The sequence below is a fragment of the Brassica oleracea genome, chromosome C6 (assembly GCF_000695525.1).
Source record: "Brassica oleracea var. oleracea cultivar TO1000 chromosome C6, BOL, whole genome shotgun sequence".
In the NCBI taxonomy this organism is placed as follows: Eukaryota; Viridiplantae; Streptophyta; class Magnoliopsida; order Brassicales; family Brassicaceae; genus Brassica; species Brassica oleracea.
This window is the reverse complement of record NC_027753.1, coordinates 37,203,774-37,217,099: the sequence shown is the minus strand read 5'-3', so window position 1 is coordinate 37,217,099 and position 13,326 is coordinate 37,203,774. Positions and strand designations below refer to the sequence as shown.

The window sequence follows — 13,326 nt, the reverse complement described above, 5'->3', positions numbered from 1 at the left end:
CAAAGGTTGAATCTGCAACACACACACCTTGTTTGTTTCTCTGTTGTACAGATAGGTCTTGAGATTTTATTATGTATTTGGCTGAAGAGACCTGTGTCAAAAGAAGAATAATAGACAGAGGAGTTTGGAGAATAGTTTCTAAGTTTGGTTTTTAGGGTCTCATCATCATCATCATCTTTTTTTCCTTCCATGCTTGGAAGTTGTTGTAATACTACTTACCTGGTCATTCGTGTGGATCTATATCAAAACTTATAAAAACTATATTAACGTTATGTTTTATTCATGTTCTTGCAATATATATTAAAAACAGAGTCGTTCTTGCTTCTCATGTGGTGGCCATCTCTATCAATACTTAGTGATTCATGTGTGTGTGTGGGGGGGGGAGGTTTCAGGGTTATATTATAATATCTAATGTCCATACAGAGATAAGGTGTTGTAGGGTTCGTGGAATAATGTCATTATCTTTAATGATTCCAATAATGTCTCATGTTATTGGTTGCCTCCATTATAGTGGAGCTTTTTGTTGTCCCATCAAAATCCAGATTCTTTTTAAAAATATTTTTTAGTGTGGGACGATTAGGTGCATTACCTGTTTCGTAAGCAATAATCTTCCAATCAGAGAACATGATCCCCATTCATTAACCAACCAATCAAACAACATCATATTCATATTCGCTAGATGTTTTGCATGCGCATACATTCGTAGTAATTTTTTAAATATTTATAAGTAGATGTATTACCAATTCAAAGACCATCAAAATAAATTATTGTTCATACGGTTAAAATATTTTAAAATAAATTTTAAACATCAAAATTTTAATATACAATATTATTTTCCAGCACAGTATAAATAATTATTGCGTAAATAAACTTGGAAATATTCATGCGTTTGAAATAATTAATATTAATTAAATATTAATTTTCTATATATGACAAAAAAATTCTTTGGTAAATAGTAGTATAGATAGTCTCGTGTGTGTTGGCATATCCTCTGTTTTGGTCGTGTATGGTTGTAAAGTTCTTGTCTTGACACTTGTATCTCTAAACTTGTCAATTTCAATCCATCGTTCCAGTCTAATCTACTCTGTTTTAGAGTCTCACAACCCATAAATAGAAACACAAGTCACAAAAGAGGGACAGATAGAGATCACCATCTCTGTTTCTTGTTGATTTATTTAACCAATTTGATCTCACATGCATGATCACACAATTGCTCTGTTTCTTCTTGTTCTTGTTTCTTCTATTACAAGCAACCATGATGTTTAAACGCTCTTTTAAGACCTTCGTTGAACAAGAACTCGGATCTTTCCCTAAATTCCTCATCTACACCGTCCTCGAATGGATCCTCATCACCGCCCTCTTCGTCGACGGCGTTCTCGCCTTTCTATCAAACCAATACGCCAGATTCTTCGATCTCAACGCTCCTTGTCTCCTCTGCACCAGAATCGACCACGTTCTTGTCCCTAGGGATCCTCATTTCTATTACAACGACTCGATCTGCGACTCTCACAAGAGGAAAGTTTCTTCCCTTGCTTATTGCCACGTCCACAAGAAACTCTCCGAGATCAAACACATGTGTGAAGGATGTCTTCTCTCTTTCGCTACCGAGAAAGAATCTGATTGTGATACGTATAAGTCTCTCATTGGGATCTTACATAAAGATCTTGAGGTTCTTATAGAAGATGAAAGAGATCTTCCCTTGGGGCTCAAGAAACAGGACGATCTTGTTCAGACAACAACGCATCTGATAGATTACAAGACAGATAGCTTGAAACAACATTGTTCGTGTTGTGGAGAATTATTGAAGACGAAATCTGAAAAGTTTTTAAAGAAGAACAATTCTTTCCTAGCTCCTGCTCCTTCTCCTAGGGTTTCGTACAACAAGCTGTCTGAAAACGAGTCTGAGTTTAAGGACTTTGATGTGGAGGAGAGAACACCGAGTTTTGTAAGAGGAGGCAACAAGTTCTTTGGGGTTCCTCTGTCTGATTCAGCGCAAAACAGTCCAAGATGGTCCGTTCGATCTCTCAGGAAACCCTCTTTGGATAAGATTGAGATACCTGATTCAAACGGTGAATCCATCCTTAATCAGCTCAAGAAAGAGGTTCGCTTGGACAAGAAGTCACTGATAGATCTGTACATGGAGTTAGATGAAGAGAGGAGTGCTTCAGCTGTTGCAGCCAACAACGCGATGGCTATGATCACAAAGCTGCAAGCCGAAAAATCGGCTATTCAAATGGAGGCATTGCAGTACCAAAGAATGATGGATGAACAGGCTGAGTATGACCAAGAGGCTTTGCAGTCTATGAGTAGTGACTTGGCGAAGAAGGAAGAGGAGTTTAAGGAACTTGAAGCTGAATTTGAGGCTTATAGAGAGAGGTACGGATGTTTAACCGATGATGAAGCCTCGGGAGATGAGTTTCTTGAAGAACACGGTGACGCTAGGGCAGATGATGAAGCCTCAGGAGATGAGTTTCTTGAGGAACACGGTAATGCTAGAGCAGATGATGACTGCCAAGAAACCAAACCAGACTCTGACTTTGAAGATTGTTCTTCAAATCATGAGGAGGATGTAGAAAACATTGATCAAAATAGGTCTTGTAAATCTGAAGAATTTGGACTTTTGGTACAAATGAAAAAAAGCTCAGAAGAGTCTACTGAAGTAAATGGTGCATCTGCAGAGGAAGAGAAAGGTATGAGTTTATAAGAATTTTACTTTGTGTTCTTTATTTATTCTGATTAGAAAACCTTTTTCTTTATGTTTGTGTTGTTGTGATGAAATTGAGCAGGAAGTGTAAGAAAAGAAGGGATAGTGAAAGAGCTTTCAGAGATCACAGAGAGGCTAAGTGCACTTCAGTCAGATGGTGAACTGTTGAAACATATTGCAGATGTTAGTGAAGGAGAAGCAATGATATTGCAAATATCTCAGAACTTGCACATGCTTCGTAGTAGTTTTGTTGCCATGCCTTCAGAATCATGAACTTGTAATAATAACATCATTTGTTGTTTCTTGCATAACAAGACAGCTTCTAAAACCCCCTTGTATTAACTTGAAAACATTTCTTTTATTATTATTAGTTACTAAATTTTTTTAAAGTTTCTCCATGAACGTAAATTGTCAGATGGATTGCATTAGGGTTGAGGCCTGATTGGTTGAAACGCAAATTTGTTTTCTTTTTGTCCATGAAACCAAAAATTTAGTTACATTCAAACCTAACTTACTCGGCCTAAATGAAAACCAATAGTATTACACCAATTTGTACCCAATTCAATCTTTCATGTGTCTTCCTCAGACACGTATTACCTTATCCAATCTAGTCATAGGGTTGATCCAAGACAACCCAGTTTTCTAAGGCTATATAATCTAACAATAAGCATGGTGACTTATCATCAACAACAACATCGTCCACAAAACCTTCTTCTCTCTCTCGAGTGTTTTAATCCTCCTTACACACTGCATCACAGGCTCACAGCCTCTTTCCAATCATGCAGTCCCATTACGTGTGTCTGAACCTGTAGAAATAAATATAGTAGAGCTTGCTTATGATACTCAGACATATAAATAGAAACTTTGACATATATGTTCACTACTACATATAAATAGATTGCTTGTCAGACATATTATGGGCTTAGAGCATGATTAATTCGGGTTCTTAAGATGATGTTCTTAGCAGCTGTTTCTTAACTTTTAACTAAAAATGTTAAGAACGGGTTCTTAAATAAGGACTTTAAGAACCGGTTCTTACCTTTTTTAGTTAAAAGTTAAGAAACAGCCCGCTAAGAACCTCACTCTAAGAGCATCAGCATCGACGTCTTTAGTGGACGTCCTTAGTGTTTTGGGCTTAAAAAATAAATCAAAAAGCCCAAAAATCAAAACAACGGAGGTTAACTTAGATCTGTTCGATGGGCGTCCTTAGTGGCACGTGTCGCGGTTTGAGAAGGGTCGGAGACGGTTAGGGCAAAACACGACATTCTTCAACACACCTGAACTCTTCCTCTCCCGATCCTCTCTCGACGGCGATTGATTTGGCGATAGGGTTCGTCGCACATCTCTCTCCAATCACGGCGACTTCTCTCAGAATCTCTCCATATATCTCCCTAATCTCTCCCCAATCTCTGTTCAGCTTCGATATCATCGGATTCTCCGTAGATTCATTTGAAGAAGGTATGTTTCTTCTTCGTTAGGATCCCGAATTCGAATCTGTGTTGTGTTTAATCCTTAAATCGAATCTGTTTATAGTTTATATCTGAATCGAAATCTGGGTTTAGTTTAGACCAACAATCGAATCTGCATGTTAGATTAAATCAGTCCTGATTTCGTTTAGTACCTCCTCTGAACCTAACCGTCTGTTGTTTGGATGATTGGGTTTTGTTTTCGTGTTGTATCTCCTCTGAATCTGTGTTGTGAACAAAGAATCGTCAATATAGTATCGAATGTGTGTTTAGTTGCTATAGTTTCTTGAGAAACAAAGAATCGTCAATATGAAGTATCGAATGTGGGTTAAGTTGAATGTTCCTTTGCATTGTTTTACTTGCTATAGTTTCGTTGATAGATTGTGATGCTATGGTTTCTTGTGTGCCATTAGAGAACGATGCTATCATTTATTGCCTACTCTTGTTGCTTCTCATCAAACTTGATAGGTTGTACTTGTCTCAAAACAATATTCTAGGTCAAAAATCCGTCAAAGTTATGGGGTAAAGAGAAAATATGAAATGTTATGAGAGCATGTATCATACTCCATAATATGATTGTCGAAGATGAACGGGCATCATTCACTCAGTATAACAAATTTGAGTTTCAACCAAGAGAAGTTCCGGATACATTTACCGTCAACATGCCTTCGAATATCAGTGAAAATGTCGGCACTACAATGGATCGTCGAACGAGGCTTCGGAATAGACAAATCCATGAAAACTTAAAAGACGATTTGATTGAAAATATATGGGTTAAATTTGGACATCTTCCGAATAATATGTAATTTTAAGTTTCTATGAATAAATTGTGTGTGTTTTAATTTCTGAACTTTGTATTTTTTTCCACTAATAAAATGTTTGTAATTTTAAAAACTAGTTTAAAAAAAATTATAAATCTAAGGACCTATCAAAAGTCCCACTCATAATCAACATTTTAACAAAAGTCGTTAACCAAAGTCATAAACTACATAAACTAATTAAATACTCTAAGGACCATTCTAAAAGTCCTATTGATGCACTTGCTCTAAGAACCCCGAGTTAATCATGGTCTTACGTCACATTTGAGACACATACACTTACATTCGATTTATTTAAATTCGTATAATATAACACAACAATAATTTTCATTGGAAACTGGAAGAATCTTAGAGCACCTCCAATGGGGGTTCTACCCATTGGAGTTCTAAAAATGAATATGTATATATGTATGTATTGTATATGTGTACGTGTGGTTTACTAAATAGTGTAGAACCCCTACTTAAAGGTTCTAAAAAAAAACTTTTTAGAACTTTTGGGTAGAAGTTCTACACTATTTAGTGGACCACATAACTACATACATATATATAATATATATATACACTAATATTCATTTTTAGAACTCCAATGGTTAGAACCTCCATTGGAGGTGCACTTAGCTATAGAAAGTAAAATAGTTATGTATTTATCTTTAAACAAAAAAAAAGAGATTTGAAAAATAATTAATTAAAAAGAAAAGATTTATACTAACTTACGCCTTAAAAGAATATACAACTTATGCGTATCTTAAGAACCAAGATCTCTTTTCTCCATCTCTCGTCATCGTCATCATCATCACCTTCTCTGCTTTTTTATTCACTTTCATTCTTTGTCCAGTGAACAAAGTTTCCAACTTTCCATCACTTTCGGATGCAAAGTTAGGTTTTTTTATCCAATTCATTTAAAAATGAAGAAACCCAAATCGTCGAAACCCGAAAAAATCGACAAGCTCGATCTCTTCTCATCACTATGGAAGCAGAGATCTTTCCGCGTAATCATAGCAGTAGGGCTCCTCTATCTCCTAATGGTCACTGTCGAGATACCCCTCGTGTTCAAATCCTGGTCCTCCACCTCCGTCTCCATCGATTCTCTCTCCAGACCCGAGAAGCTCGAAACAGAGCAAGACCCGCCCCAAATCGAGATCATCTCTAATCCACCTCCTAAACCGGATTCTAAACCGACCCTTAACCGTGAACACCACAGAGGTCTTCTCTCGAGCCTTAGATTCGACTCGGAAACTTTCGACCCGAGTAGCAAAGACGGGTCAGTGGAGCTTCACAAGTCAGCCAAGGAGGCGTGGCAGCTAGGGAGGAAGCTCTGGAAGGAGCTCGAGTCAGGGAGGCTTGAGAAGTCAGTGGAGAAGCCCGAGAATAAGACAGATTCTTGTCCGCACTCTGTTTCGTTAACCGGGTCTGAGTTCATGAACCGGGAGAATAAGCTGATGGAGCTGCCCTGTGGTTTGACGTTGGGCTCGCATATCACTTTGGTTGGGAGGCCGAGGAAGAGTTATCCTAAAGGAGGAGATGGAGACGGGTCTATGTTGGTTTCTCAGTTTGTGATTGAGCTTCAGGGTTTGAAGACTGTTGATGGAGAGGATCCTCCTCGGATCTTGCATTTTAACCCGAGGCTTAAGGGGGATTGGAGCAGAAGGCCGGTGATTGAGCAGAACACTTGTTATAGGATGCAGTGGGGTTCTTCGCAGCGGTGTGAAGGGTGGAGGTCAAGAGCTGAGGAAGAGACTGGTGAGTGAGGTTTTTTCTTTTGTTGATTTGGTAGCTCTTTGGTACTTCCTGGGTTTCACAAAGAGTGTCATTTGGACACATTTCACCAACTAGGGCCTAGGCGGATTATTTGGAGCCTAGGTGAGGCCGAGGCTTTAACAAATTATTGATTTATTTTATATATATTTTACATTTATATGAGATATTTTAGTTTTTGATTTTTAATTATAAAATTATTGTGATGAATTATTAAAATAGATATACAAAACAAAAGAAATTAGAAAGTTTTGTGGACTTATACTAACTTTATTGTTTAATTTGACATATTTAGATCGATTTAGATCGATTTTAACCGATTTAGAACAACTTAAACCGATATGAATCATAAAAATCAGTATAAATCGGATTTTTGGGAAATCGTTTCGGATAGGACCGAGTTACCACCTAAGCAGGGGTCTAGGCACCACCTAGACCGAGTTTTAGAACCTTGCTTTTCACACCTATTAAGAAAATGATTGAAGTGCTTTTATGTTTTCATTAACTAAGTTTCGGCATTCTAGGCTAGGACATCCACATGTTAGAGCCTTAACTAAGTTTTTTTAACCAATAGTATTTGAGATAAATAAATTTATTTATTAGATCAATGTATTTTACAATTAAAACTCAGCTGAAAGTAAGTAGAAACTGCGTTGAAATTCTCTAACGGTGACACTTTTGAGAAACAGAGGGAGTAATACTTTAGCGTGTTGTTTGCAGTTGATAGTCATGTGAAGTGTGAGAAGTGGATCCGTGATGATGATAACTACTCAGAAGGGTCGAGGGCGAGATGGTGGCTGAACAGACTCATAGGAAGGAGGAAAAGAGTCAAAGTAGAATGGCCGTTTCCTTTTGTGGAAGAGAAGCTCTTTGTTCTCACTCTCAGCGCTGGTTTAGAAGGTTACCATATCAATGTTGATGGACAGCACGTTACATCTTTCCCTTATCGCACCGTGAGTATATATATATACCTTACTCCATTTCTACATCATTGTGTTCAGATAAGTACCAATGAATTCTTTGTAGGGTTTCACACTAGAGGATGCAACAGGACTGACTGTGAACGGAGACATTGATGTTCACTCTGTGGTTGTTGCCTCTCTGCCAACATCACACCCCAGTTTTGCTCCCCAGAGGCATCTCGAGTTGTCGAAAAGATGGCAGGCTCCTTTAGTACCCGATGGGCCTGTGGAGCTTTTTATCGGTATTCTTTCAGCAGGGAATCATTTCGGAGAACGGATGGCTGTGAGGAAGTCGTGGATGCAGCATGTTCTTATCACATCTTCAAAAGTTGTTGCTCGTTTCTTTGTGGCACTCGTAAGTTACATTTTTTCATCAAGTATAACTCTTTGAACGATAGATAACTGAGGGGCACTCGTGTGCGTTTCACAGCATGGGAGGAAAGAGGTGAATGTGGAACTGAAGAAAGAAGCAGAGTATTTTGGGGACATTGTGCTTGTTCCTTACATGGATAGCTATGATCTTGTCGTCCTCAAAACTGTTGCCATATGTGAACACGGAGTGAGTTATATTAGGACATGTTTCCACATGGATCGTTCTTTGATGAAATGTTTCTGATGAGGAGTTGATTGGTGCAGGCTCTTGCATACTCTGCAAAGTATATAATGAAGTGTGACGATGATACATTTGTGAAACTTGGCGCAGTGATCAATGAAGTGAAGAAAGTACCCGAAGGTAGAAGCTTGTATATTGGTAACATGAATTATTACCACAAACCTCTTCGTGGTGGTAAATGGGCTGTCACATACGAGGTATAACATACTTCTGCATCACACTCCATCTCTGTGTTGTTTGATATAGTGAAATGGTGTTTGAGTGGTTGTTGTATATCAGGAATGGCCAGAGGAAGACTATCCACCCTATGCAAATGGACCTGGGTATGTTTTGTCTTCTGACATTGCACGCTTCATCGTTGAAGAGTTTGAGAGACACAGATTACGGGTAAGCAGAAGAGAGAATCATAACTAGTTGTGAAACAGCTCTTGTTTATTCCCAGTTATATATTCAATTTTTTTTTGTTTATGTGAACATACACCAGCTGTTCAAGATGGAGGACGTGAGTGTGGGAATGTGGGTGGAGCATTTCAAAAACACATCAAACCCAGTGGACTACAGACACAGTCTGAGATTTTGCCAGTTCGGTTGTGTTGAGAACTACTACACAGCTCATTACCAGTCGCCAAGACAGATGATATGCTTATGGGACAAGCTCTTAAGACAGAACAAGCCAGAGTGTTGTAACATGAGATGATTATTGAGGGACGTTTTCTGAGATATAATATGCCTTCAAGCGTGCTGTAAAAAGCCAATTTTGCAAGTTCACCATAGAGAGACTCTGGACTTCACTTTGATTGGTCTGCAAAGCTTCAAGCCTTCAGAAAATGCAGAGAAGGGTAGGGGAGAGAAAATTAGTCTTACTGTTTATTCACTTCAATCAGTTAATTTATTTTCATATGTATAAAACCAATTTCTTCATATAAATGGAAATTTTTGTTCACCTCTTCATAGAACAAGAAACACTTTACGGCCTTTATAAGGATTCTCCATAGCTACAACGTTGGAAAAGAGTTAATTGTACACTGAGATTAACAACATTCACAATGTCAAATAACATACATTTGTAAAAATCTCTTCAACCTGTCTCATTTACGATACATGTATGTGTGCAGTCTCTCAGAACATCCTGATCATACAAATTGAATAACAGAACTCACAAATATTCTTTAAAACATATGAAAAAAAAAGATTGACCTTCTCCACGTACACTTACACTAACAAAGCCAGTAGAATCAAAGACAAAGACACCAAGATTCCATGGAAACCATTCATATGCATATAACAAGAAGACGATGAAGAAGGAGAAACCGAGGGACCAGGGTTTCTTCTAGCCGCAGTGGAGTTCTCCTTGGAGCAAGTGAAGTTGCAGCGGCTTGGCCTAACCACTCTATAGACACCATTGCTTGTGAGCAAGTAGATGTCTTTGTTGTTGTCCTCACCAAATGAGAAGATATATCCTAAAGACAACCCTGAAGTCCCCGGAGAATAATCACATTTCATTGGTGAGTCACTGGCGCAGCTGAAGGTTATTCTGTGGGACACAAAGTTCCCGCTATTAGCAGGCGTATCAATCCCTGCCCACACTCCATTTCCATAAAGATCAGCATACAAGTACCTGAAAAATGAACATTATAGTTGCAATGTAGCTACAAAGATATGAGGAAGCAGAGAAAAAAAGAAGAGTGTGTGTGTTGTTGGCCTCACATTCCATCTATGCAAGGATCTGTCTCTGATCTATAAAAGTATCCTCCAGTGATTGAAGCTGATTTTCCACTTGAGTCAACTTCAGAATGGTTGTAACCCATCACAGGAAATATAGTGTTTATTGATTTAGCAGATGTGTTTCCACCAGGAGATGACTCAGGTTGGAAAAGCTCAGGGCCTTCATACACACGCCAACCGTAGTTTCCTCCTTTGGTAATAAGATCAACCTCTTCATATGTGTCCTATTAACCACAAAAAACATATCAAGAAACAGCAGAAGATTGCAAAAAACATAAACAGACCATTCATTTACCTGTCCAACATCAGCACACATGAAGTAGGAAGGCCTAGAAGAATCAAAGCTGCATCTCCAAGGGTTTCTCAATCCAACAGCCCATATCTCAGGTTCAAGCTCTTTGTCTTCACGGAAAGGGTTGTCTTTAGGGATAGAGTAGTTTCCCCACAGACCCCTTTTAGAGATATCAGAAGCGCTAGGAATGTTATCCACATCAAGCCTCATGATCTTCCCTAGCAAAGACTTCTTGTTCTGTGAGAAGTTATAAGGGTCTGCTCCTCCACCTCCATCTCCCATCATAAAGTATAAGTACCCATCTGAAGGACCAAAGAGAATCTGTCCAGCATGGTGTGATGTGAAAGGAAGTCCCATTGTGAATATCCTCCTCACTTCTGTTGGCTTAGCGTTCTTGGCCTAAACAACAAGTAGAGGCTCTTAACAACAAAGATCTTTAGATGCAGAGAAGCCAGTCAAGAATACTCCCTCCCTTTCAGTTCCGTTGTTGTTGTAGAGTAACATTTCTCGTTTCAAAATAAATGTAGTTTTATAATTTCAATGCAAAATTTATTGACTTTCTATTCTAATATATTTTTTATTGGTTGAAGTTTGGTTAGATGTATTGGTAACGATGTTTTTATGTAGTAAATATACAAAATTAAATGTTTTTTTAATCTGTGTGGCCAAGTCTAAAACGACAATTAAAATGAAACGGAGGGAATAGTAAAAATACCTTAGAAGGGTCTGAAGAGGTACCATTGGCTGAGTATTCAGCTATTACAGTTTGGAACTGGCATGGTTGAGATCCACTATCAGGAGTTATCTTGGAAGGATCACAGTTCACATCAGAGTTACAAGAGCATCTTCCAGTACAGCCTGGCCACTTGGACTTATCACAGTTGAAAGAAGCGAAAAACCGCCCGTTCTGAGCAAACTTGGGATGAAAAGCCATACCCATCATTCCAAAAGCAGTATCAAAATGAACTTCATCAGTCAAATCAACAAAGGGACTAGATGGATCCACATCCAACACCCCACCCGAGTCCTGATCCGGTAAACCAGCCAAGAACACTACTCCAGGTTGTGTAGAGAAGAAGGCGCGGTTTGAGCCATCAGGGTGAGGAACCATGTTGAGGTAAGATCCATTTCCGATTTTCTCAAGGCATAGACCAGGAGGTGGCTTGTCAGGAGTAGTGTCATTAAGAGTAACTGGCTCGCCGCTGAAGCAAATGGTTTCATTGGAGCTAGCAAATGCGCTGCAGAAATCGGTTTTGGACTGCCATAGATCAGAAAGCTTGGAGGCGTTGGTGTTCATTGGCGCTCCAGCTTGGCCTTGTAACGAGGGAGCGAAAAGAGAGCCTGATATGGAGATGTTTCGACATGTCTCCCATGTTTCAGAGCAGAAGTCATTTGTGGAATTAGCTGAACTGGTATTGCTGCAGAGGATTGGAACAGATAGCTGATCTGAATGGTCTCTGAATAACTCTGATGAAAAAGGATCACATCTCTGTAACATCACAGTGACAAAGAAAAAAGGGAAAACTTAAAACACAATTCATCTGTTATAGATTCTTTCCAAAAATAGAACAGCACAAACATTTCAGAATCTTTTAGAGATATAAAAAAAAGGAGAGATTGTACTTACAGAACAAAGGATTGACTTTACAACAGAAGCACAAGCCTTGTCTGAAATGTTCATAGATTGAAACTGCTTGTTCAGATTTGAATCTTCCTTTGTATCGCAGCATGTTTTGCCTTTGTAAGGACAAAAGCTCAATGTTGAATTCCTCTCTAAGGGAGCTCCTGAAAAAAAAACCAAAAAAACAAACATAAAACAAAGAAAACTTAAAAGTCAAAACCATGAGAAGATACAAAAAAAAAAAAAAAATTACTTGAATAAGAACAAAGGGGAAGAGCAGATGAAAAAACAAACATAAAACAAAGAAAACTTAAAAGTCAAAACCATGAGAAGATACAAAAAAAAAAAAAAACTTACTTGAATCAGAACAAAGAGGAAGAGCCGATGAAGAAAGAGTCAAACATGAGATGAACAAGAAGAAGATCACAAGAGATCGATGAAGCATCATCATCTAGTCTCACAAGAGACAGATCTTGAGGTATGGATAATGACAGTGGAAAAGAAAAGCAGTCTGTATCTTATACATCTGATTCTCAGGACAGGACAAGGAATCAAAATAATAGAAATTTAGTTTAGTTTGTTTGACTCTGCGGACAGAATAAATGCAGTTGCGATGGCGTTTACTGTCTTCCCATGACTACCAACAACCATATCCCCAGAAATCTCTCCTCTGATATTATTTAATGAATACTATCATCATGTTGCGTTGATTTTTTCAACTTTCTCGTGTCAGAGAGACACTGAACAATAAGTTTCTGTCTTTTCTTTTTCTTTGCTAGGTTTTGATTCTTTTTTTCTCTCCTTCACGAGCTTATCCTCTTGAGGTAAGAAAGTCAAAGTAGTTGACATTTTATGCCTGGTTTGGCGATTTCTAGGAAGTTTATTACTCACTCTTTTTCACGAAAAAGTAAGTAGTTTTACCAAAAGAGGTTATTTCATAATATAAATATAGTTTACATATTTCAATGAATTTTTTTTCATTTATTGGATATTGTGTGACCAATAAAATAATGTTAAGTTTTTAATAATTGGTTGAATTAATTAGTTAAATGATATATTATTTCTAAATATTCGTGATTTTAAGCAAAATTACTTACAATTAAAAACGGAGGGAGTACCATTTAAAAGAAAAAGGTAGGTTATCTCTATAATATTATTTGAGAAGTCAGTTTCCTATGTGTCGCTCTTACGTTAACTCTCACGATGGTTGATTACACTGATACCCTTAATGAATTAACTTACATTTAAAATACTATTATTTATTATTTTATTTAGTTTCCTTTTAAAAAATTCCGAAAATATACAAATATAATAAAAAGGAAATTTTTTATAAAGTTAAAAAAAAGAATTGAAAAACAAAAATATATGTA

The 13,326-nt window shown here is 37.7% G+C and overlaps 3 protein-coding genes across 3 annotated transcripts; 2 read left to right on the top strand and 1 right to left on the bottom strand.

Annotated features, from left to right (window-relative positions):
• Nucleotides 1–1,008: 1,008 nt before the first annotated feature.
• On the top strand, nt 1,009–3,030 carry LOC106298202 (probable myosin-binding protein 6). Its single transcript, XM_013734279.1, has 2 exons — nt 1,009–2,690; nt 2,787–3,030. The coding sequence occupies exons 1-2, from the start codon at nt 1,199–1,201 to the stop codon at nt 2,975–2,977; spliced, it is 1,683 nt and encodes a 560-aa protein (XP_013589733.1). The 5' UTR covers nt 1,009–1,198; the 3' UTR covers nt 2,978–3,030.
• A 2,701-nt stretch (nt 3,031–5,731) lies between these two features.
• LOC106298200 (probable beta-1,3-galactosyltransferase 18) lies at nt 5,732–9,264 on the top strand. Its single transcript, XM_013734278.1, has 7 exons — nt 5,732–6,728; nt 7,464–7,696; nt 7,770–8,060; nt 8,136–8,264; nt 8,342–8,515; nt 8,598–8,705; nt 8,803–9,264. The coding sequence occupies exons 1-7, from the start codon at nt 5,894–5,896 to the stop codon at nt 9,013–9,015; spliced, it is 1,983 nt and encodes a 660-aa protein (XP_013589732.1). The 5' UTR covers nt 5,732–5,893; the 3' UTR covers nt 9,016–9,264.
• Nucleotides 9,265–9,289: 25 nt separating this feature from the next.
• LOC106298199 (HIPL1 protein) lies at nt 9,290–12,407 on the bottom strand. Its single transcript, XM_013734277.1, has 6 exons — nt 12,314–12,407; nt 11,963–12,120; nt 11,051–11,824; nt 10,339–10,734; nt 10,026–10,267; nt 9,290–9,936 (listed from the first exon to the last, which is right to left on the bottom strand). Exons 1-6 carry the CDS (start codon nt 12,405–12,407, stop codon nt 9,531–9,533), a joined length of 2,070 nt encoding a protein of 689 aa, XP_013589731.1. The 3' UTR covers nt 9,290–9,530.
• Nucleotides 12,408–13,326: the final 919 nt, after the last annotated feature.